Raw genomic sequence first — 9072 nt, forward strand, 5'->3', positions numbered from 1 at the left:
TTCAACTACTCTGTTCTTAATTTTTTTATGCTGAATTTTCATTTTGTTTCATTATTAAATGCAGCAACCCCTAAATAAAAACAGTAAAATTATTTGTGTGTGCATTTGAATGGGAAAAATGCAGAGCACATATTTTGAGTATGGGACACGATACTTGGTCACATAACTTTCACTTTCATTTATTTTATTTATTTATTTCAATCGATTTCTTTTGTTTTTACTCACCTCTTCACTTTTTTCATTCTTCTTTCTCTTTCTTTCAGTGATTCTATGTGTTGACTAATGAGCACTTAATTATCTGATGTAGTAAAAAATGCTAACACTCTGCAGTGTGCACACTGAGCAGTGTTCATTTAAAACTGATGATTGTGCTGAAGAGTAGAGCCTGTGTTTAAGGCAAAGATGGAGCAGAAAACATTGATGGATGGTGCTTTAGTTAAAAGGCAGTAACTGTGTAGTTTCCAATGCAGTGATGTCTATCAGTGAGTTACATTAGTTCAGACGTGTGCTGAAGGTCGACTCCAAGAGATTTGAGTTTAATTGATGCAGCTTTAATCATTTATTAAGCAATTAAGTTAAGTTTGAAATATAAACACAGTATAAATATTAGTTTTTTAATGGTTTAAGACAATTCATAGTGATATTACTAATAGTAAGTATACTTAATTACTTATAGCTACATGAATTTGCATTATTTTATTTAATGCAATAAATATACACTAAAATACAATTCAATAATAAAACAGCAGTGACAACATGCAACAGGAAATCTGAAGAGGACTTTTCATTTGCAGACATGCATTTATAATTATTCCCATGCATTAATAAACGTGATAATGAAGCAAAAACAGTCATTTTTGTGCTGGAAGTATTTTCTCCATTAGTTTTCTCCATAAAGATTAAAAAAAAAAAAAAAGGACAAGAAAACCAAGACATATTGTAGGTAAAATAACACATAATGAACCTGTGATGCAAAACTTGTCATGTTTCTCTGATTGATATTTCATGTAATATGGATTACATAATCAGATAAAATTTTTTATTTTTATTACATGTTAAAATCATCATAATCAGATTGCAGTTACTTGTTATGTAATACATTATATATATTTCACACAATGGCATCCATTGATCTTCACTAATTATTTCCGTTTTTGGACAAAGCTTAAAAAAAAAAAAAAAAAAAAACTTTGGTCCCCTGGGAATTATAAGATTCGGTTTTCACCGAATTTCACAGTAGGCTTACACACAGGTGCAAAAACTCGTTCTCGCCCCTTTTTTTAATCGCCCGATAAGAGTAGCACGTTAACGCCGATAACAGCCCACCACTATTAAAATGTTACATTTTTATTTATTTAGCACAGAGGAACAGCTCTGTTGTGCTGTAGTGAAATAAGCATCCATCCTTCATCTTATTATAATAACTCATGTGTTAAAGTGCTTGTGATGCTCATCTGCTGATTTGAATAAAAACAGGATACATTTTCCTAAATTTGTAAATTTAAATGTACTTTAGGTCAGTTTACACATATTGTCACTCAGTTAATCTAGGATAATTATGTGCTTGTAAATTGTCTTTAATGCTAATACAACAGGGTAAATACGATTAAGCTTCTCATTTTAACCGGTTAGCCATTAACCGACTGTAAGAATTTTGACCGATCAGTAAACGTTACAGAGATAATGCTTAACGACACATATTTTACATTTTTAAGCTGAGCAGTGTGTTTTTCCATATGTTTGTCTGACTGTATTTTTTTACTTCCAAACTTTTGTAATAATGAATCACAGAAGGTAAAGTTAGTGAAAAGAACAGCACTGTTTACGGTTCAAATCAGATTAAAAACAGATTCTGTTAAAAAAGGTTTATTTGACATTTAAAATGATATCAGGTTTCAGTACAGTATTGTTTCTAATCTAAGGGCAATCCTTCATACTTGTTTTTCTCCATGTCTGCTGTGGAAAAAATAAATATTTTGAATGTCTCAACTGACCAATCAGAGTCAAGTATTCCAGAGAGCCAAATAATAATTTTGCATAATGAAGTTTCGCTCTCACTTTAGTTTCTACATGTAATACTCACTATTTCTGGAGCTCCTGCGGCGATAGTGAATCACAGCAGCTACAACAGTCAGCAGCAGAAGAACAGCAGCACATATTCCTGCTACAGCAGCTGAAGACAGACCTGAACCTGAAACAGCTAAAGACACACAGACTTTAGTGAGAGAAAACATTACAGTGTGTTTATATACCAGTCACTGCATTCTCTCTATGGACACTTTGGCATGTCCAACAGGTCTATTCCTCTGTTAAAATATAGGGATTATAATGAAAGGTTTAGGACTAGTATATGAGGTTGGCCTCCAGAGATTTCAAGAGAGAAATTTTCACTGTCTCGTGACTTAATGATACAATAGTCACATGTCAAAGCTGCCTTGTTTCTGTTCATCTTTCCAGTACAATGGCTTATTCATTATTTCTGACTTCTTTATTACAAGCAGCAGGTGGTTAGGATGATGTTTGACATTTTATTTATGGATTTCTTTTAAATGTAGTATTTTGTGTTCAAATGAAATTCATGTTTTTGGAAAGTTAACTGTAAAGTCAAGCTCCCCTTAAGAACAATGCATTTTTAAATATATTGTACATCTTTTTATGAAATATAACAAGAGATTTAAAAAAAAGGAATGGAGAAAATATACCCAAGTCAAACTCCCTCTTCTCCATCCGGGGCTCTTCTTCAGTTGTGACTTGATCAGACAGAGCAGCTGGAATAATAAGATTGATTATATATATATATATTGATATTGATATTGGAAAACAAGTCATTTTGGCAGTTTCTGTTCATTTGCATAACTGCAGAAATGCTGAAGTGATAAATAAAAAAAAAGACATATAATACATAAATGTATTATGCAATAATACATAAAAATAGAATCATTAATTTTGATTTCATGGCGTCTTCAAAGAAACATGAACCAATGGTGATAAATTATAGTATGGTTGGTCATCATGAATGTTTTTTTTTTTTTTTTTTTTTTTACATTTCAATAACATCCATCTATCCATCCTTTTTCTAATCCACTTGTGTTATGTACACTCACAGAAATATTTCACCCCAAATTTAAGATTTATGTAATTTTATTACATGACAAATTCCCATTTATATTTTTTTCATAACTTTGATGAAAACCAATCACATAAACTTTAAATAACAGAATCTTGTTTGTTTTATAACTCTTATTACACTGTAAAACCCGAGAAGTAAACTTAACTCAAACCGTTGGAGTAAACAGATTGCCTTGATTTAAACCATGTAAGTTTTAAAACTTTGTATTCAAGTAATTAAGTGATTAACTAAGTGCTGATTGAGAATTAGTGATGAACAGCTGCTGTTAACAAACAGAATCACAGAAGAAAAGAGAAACACAAGAACTACTACAACTGACTTCAGACACAGACTTAGATGAAATCAACTGAAATAAAATACATGAAATCTCTCAAGATCTGATTAAACAACCCCACAAACAGCATCAGCAGCTCCACTTATTAATAACCAGACTGACTTTATTTCTGTCAGACGTCTACAGAAGATCTTATTGAGAATGAACTAAGGTTTAGATGTTGATTTATTGTTTCATTTGAAGTAACCATGTTAGAGATCAGTGTTTGCTTTAGTTGGGCTCTTGACCCTTGATTTCTGTCTTAGTCTTTTCTCTGGCTGTTATAACTGTGTGTTTCTAAAACACATTTTTTGTAACTCAAAAGCCCAGAAGAAATGCCATCAGGTGTTCACCTGTACCTACATGTAGATTGTTGTACGTTATAGCTGTGATGATAATTTTTCATTATTATTCACAAATATTGATCTATACAGAGTCTAATCTCTGATTAAACAAATGTGTAATTAGTAGAAGTGGACCTAATAAAAATGACACTAAGAGCCAGTGACTCTGTGATACTTAGTTAATATAAAAATGATTTCATAAACATTTTGCACACATACATTTGTCTTCTATGCCAGTTGCTCGTCACACACATACATCAATAATCAGAATATGAACCTCAACAATGGTGACAAAAAAACATGCTGCAATGCATGCTGGGTACTATTGTAGTACAGAACTCATCCATGGCTCCCAGCATGCTCTGCAGCATTTTTTTTTTTTTTATGGTCACCATTGTTGAGGTTCATATTCTGATTATTGATGTCTGTGTGTGACTGTTTCACACCGTAGAAGACGACACTGTTTGAAAAGTTATTCATATTAACTTATTATCACAGAACCACTTCCTCTTAGAATCACTTTTACTATAATCAATCAAATTACACAACACTTATTTCATCAGAGATTAGACTCCTAGCAGTTCAATAATTGATGATTATCATCACCTATATAAAGTATAACAACCTACACCTAGGTACAGATTAACACCTGATGATATTTCTTCTGGGCTTTTGGTTTACAACAAATATGTTTTAGAAACACATGGTTATAACAGCCAGAGAAAAGACTAAGACAGAAACCAAGGGTCAAGAGCCCAACTAAAGCAAACACTGATCTCTAACATGGTTACTTCAAATGAAACAATAAATCAACATCTAAACCTTAGTTCATTCTCAATAAGATCTTCTGTAAGAGTTATAAAACAAACAAGATTCTGTTATTTAAAGTTTATGTGATTGGTGTTCATCAAAGTTATGAAAAAAATATAAATGGGAATTTGTCATGTAATAAAATTACATAAATCTTAAATTTGGGGTGAAATATTTCTGTGAGTGTATTTTTGTATTAAAATAGAAAAAAATACATGATCTAATATATAATTTCTTCAAAAATAAAATAATAAATGACTAACTTAAAGGGTTAGTTCCCCCAATAATCAAAATTATGTCATTAATAACTTCCAAACCCGTAAGACCTCCGTTCATCTTCTGAACACAGTTTAAGATATTTTAGATTTAGTCCGAGAGCTCTCAGTCCCTCCATTGAAGCTGTGTGTACGGTATACTGTCCATGTCCAGAAAGGTTAAAAAAAACATCATCAAAGTAGTCCATGTGACACCAGAGGGTCGGTTAGAATATTCTGAAGCATCGAAAATACATTTTGGTCCAAAAATAGCAAAAACGACGACTTCAAGCATTGTCTTCTCTTCCCTGTCTGTTGTGAGAGAGAGTTCAAAACAAAGCAGTTTGTGATATCCGGTTCGCGAATGAATCATTCAATGTAACCGGATCTTCTTGAACCAGTTCACCAAATCGAACTGAATCGTTTTAAACAGTTTGCGTCTCCAATATGCATTAATCCACAAATGACTTAAGCTGTTAACTTTTTTAATGTGACTGACACTAAGTAATTAATTTACTCAAACAGTACACTGACTGAACTGCTGTGAAGATGAACACCGAGCCGAGCCAGATAACGAACAATAGACTGACTCGTTCACGAGTGAAGAACCGGAGGGTGAACAACATGAGGGTGAGTTATTAATGACATAATTTTAATTATTGGGTGAAATAACCCTTTAAGGGTAATTTGCATTGAGTAACTCACCAGTGATGATCACCTTGAAAGTTTTTATGTTATCATCATGACTGATGCTGTTTTTTTTGGTGATTTTTGTGCTATCACACTTGCGGTTTCTGTTTAAACTTTGTCTTTTCCCTGAACTCTCACTTCTGATGATCTCTGCTTCATAACGTCCAGTGTGTTGAGTTGTGATGTTTGTGATGATCAGAGATCCAGACTCATAGTCCACCTCCAGTCTGTCTCTGAATCTCCCGTCTTCACCGTCATATAAACAGCTCGTGTTGGGATGTCCATTGATCAGAGCGATGCGAGTGTCTTCAAAATACCACAGCAACTTGTCATGCTCTTTTTTGATTATATCAGTGTTCAATGTGACTGTATCTCCCTCGTTCTCTGTCACCACGTCATCACCAAAAACCCCTGGAAACGCAAATAAATAGTTACTTAATATAGGCTATAGTTCTTAATTTGAATTAAGTGTTATGAATATTTCATTAGGTGGAAAATAAACATGTTATAAGCCATCATTTAAGATATTTCTCCTTATATAGAACCTTTTTGGCATTAAGGGTTCTTAAATATTCAGTCAAGAACCCCTGTCCCGTGTAGGACACACAGATGTCTGATACTCTCTAATGATTGCCAGTGTGCAGGTGACCAGGAACTAAAGAAACACAGCTCTTAACAGATGTAGGCAAATCAGAAACCAAACATGGAAGTCAATGAAACACACAGACGACACAGGATACGAACACAAAACCAAACTGACTATATAATATACAACCATTGTTGAGTTTTCAAAAACGTCATACATTTAATTATTCATATAATATTTATGCTTAAATGTCGTCGAGCTGAGTCAGTTTAATCGTCAACGCATCAGAAACGCAGCTTTTATGCTGACGAGTCATTAAAACAACAGCATGACACTGACTGAACCTTTTGTTCCTGAAGAAATTTAGTATAAAAACGAAACAACTCTAGGAGTACAAACACAAATACATCGACAAATACAATCCAAGATAAGATGTTAGCAGTTGATGATGTGAAATTTTCATTTACTATCGCTGAAAACCGAAAACGTTACAAATTTTAACGTCTTACCATGAAGGAGAAAAACAAACAGAGGGAGTAAAGCATGATGGGTACAGCATCCCATCATGACAACAGCTGTGTTAGAATTAATAATATCGTTAATAATAGCGTTGCTCCGTAGATCTACTGCGAGGCGTTCTCTTCCAATCACAATAAAAAATGATACTAAATGTTTATGCCTATGGTTTCGCTTCTACTCATAAAGAAAGAGAAGGGACGCAAATTAGCGTTATTTGAATAGTGCAGCTGTAGTGCAACTTTTCATCATACAAGAGCTCATTATCTCTTTGAATGAAAGCAGGGAAATGTAACCACAGACTTCCAATGTAACCCACTCTCAGATAAAAAATAAAAAAAGATACAAAAGCTGACACTGGGATGGTATGCCTACATTTTCTAAAGGATACCTTTTAGAGGTGCTCAAATGCACACTTTAAGTGCGTATATGTATCTTCAAGGTAGGCCAGCGGACTAGGTGGGCCTTTTCTGAAAAGATACCACCCCAGAGACAGCTTTTGTCTGAGATTGCATGCATAGCGACCGATTGAAAGTTGGTTCGACGTTTGACTTTTTTTTTCAGAGATTCAGCCAAGGAAATCTTCAATTCAAATCTAACGATTTAGCACAACGACAAAAAATCAAATAAAAAAAAATAAACACAACATACTGTGTTTTAATTGTTTTCAAATGTATAAGAGAACACACATTGTGTTTTAATGGTTTTAATCTGCCTTAATGAATTATAACTTATAGACCTTATAATGTAAAAGTGCAGGAAAGGGACTGTCTGCAAAGTGCAAAACGAAGAGAAAAAAACACACTTATTCCATTTAAATGCTTCACTTGTGAAATGTATAAATAATAATTCTCAAATCAAAGGGATGTGTCTTATTATGTGTTCATAAAAGAATATTTAGCTGTTGGTTTTACTCACAGAACTGTAGCACAACAAAAGTTATTGAAATGTACCGACTGAGAAAAAGCAGGCAAAGCATAACAAAGATTGTGCAGTTTAACGCCACCTAGAGGAACATATTGCACTTGTCTTGACCAAGATTGACATTCAGAAGTTTAAATGAATCAATTTAGATTGCATACAGTTTGATATGTAAACTTAAATGGGTGTGACTTGTTATTTGTTCAAAGAACAATATTTAAAGACATCTTTTACTATGTAAAATCAGGATGCATACTATTGAATTAAATTTGAATCCGTTAACACACTCATTTTTAAAACATTAAGTTTTCCATCTCGACTTCAAAGGATGTGTCTTGTTATCTAGGCCTAAAAGAACATTTCTGTGCAGGTTTTACTCTCTTTTGTTATTCAGGATACATGCTATTGAACTAAATTCAAATCTGGTAATAAATTAATGTAAAATGCATGCAGCGTTCTTTCTCAAATCTAAAGGGTGTGTCTTGTTACTGGTTTCTAGACGAACATACTGATAAAGGTTTTAGCCACAGAACTATAATAGAACTCATACTATTGAAAATGAAACCAATACATAATTTAGTTTCAAATAAATACAATCTTCTATCTCAGCTACAAAGGCTGTGTCTTGTTACAGATTTAATAAATGATATTTTGCAGTGGTTTTCATTGTCAAAAGTGATGCTGAAGTCCGGGCCGTCGCTAGTGGGGTGAAAGGTGGTGGTGATTATAGGGGCCCATGGCTGAGGGGGGCCACCAGCGATCTCAACCGACTGGCTGAGGCCAGCCTAAAAGATGCTCATAACAGTTGACGGGCCACTGCTGCCCTGTCACGAAAGCTTATCATTTTCACGTGTTTTTAAACCATGCCAATTTAAACATTCAAAAGAGTTTAAGCACTGGAAAGCTCAACTGAGTAGGCTACTTGCGCGCTGTGTTCAGTGCACACGCAGAGAGCTGCTTCTCACGGACAGCAGAACCAAACCAAGCTCTCCTTCAGGAAGTTTGCGTCCTCCTGCACCTGAACGAACAAATAGAAAAAGATGCGAAATGCCCAATTCAGCACCGCAGTGTTCTGGTCTTCAGGGCGCACGCAGAGACATGTTTCCGATTGAATTACAGAACCTGCCTCTTCTTGCATTAGTACCAACAAATAAATACAAAATGTCAAAATACCCATCTTGGAAAGTGTGTTCGAAAAAACTGTCGGTTATGTCTTAAAATAAACAGTGGAGAAAAATCCAAAGATGTGTATCATTACAATGATTGCATTGTTTCTTAGGGCCGTTTCATAGTCAACGCATCTGTAAGCATATGCGTCCCCGAGGCTACGCATCGTTACGCTTTGGCCGCCATTATGCGTCGGTGCGTAGCCAAATGTGTCGCCCTAGTTTTTGATACGCGACGCGCCGATTCACGCAATACTATGCGTTGTCGGTGGGGGCGACATTGCAAGTATTGTACATTAATTCAAGTATATTGTGTTTACAGAAGAAGAAGGTTTGAATACA

General features: G+C 34.4%; 1 protein-coding gene across 1 annotated transcript; it reads right to left on the reverse strand.

Annotated features, from left to right (window-relative positions):
• Window positions 1-1891: 1891 nt before the first annotated feature.
• LOC113079891 (uncharacterized) lies at window positions 1892-8702 on the reverse strand. The gene is made up of 7 exons (XM_026252123.1): window positions 8687-8702; window positions 8530-8582; window positions 6127-6196; window positions 5557-5952; window positions 2703-2768; window positions 2084-2200; window positions 1892-1956 (listed from the first exon to the last, which is right to left on the reverse strand). The coding sequence occupies exons 1-7, from the start codon at window positions 8700-8702 to the stop codon at window positions 1913-1915; spliced, it is 762 nt and encodes a 253-aa protein (XP_026107908.1). The 3' UTR covers window positions 1892-1912.
• Window positions 8703-9072: the final 370 nt, after the last annotated feature.

Source organism: Carassius auratus, unplaced genomic scaffold (genome assembly GCF_003368295.1).
Source record: "Carassius auratus strain Wakin unplaced genomic scaffold, ASM336829v1 scaf_tig00029804, whole genome shotgun sequence".
NCBI classification, from domain to species: Eukaryota; Metazoa; Chordata; class Actinopteri; order Cypriniformes; family Cyprinidae; genus Carassius; species Carassius auratus.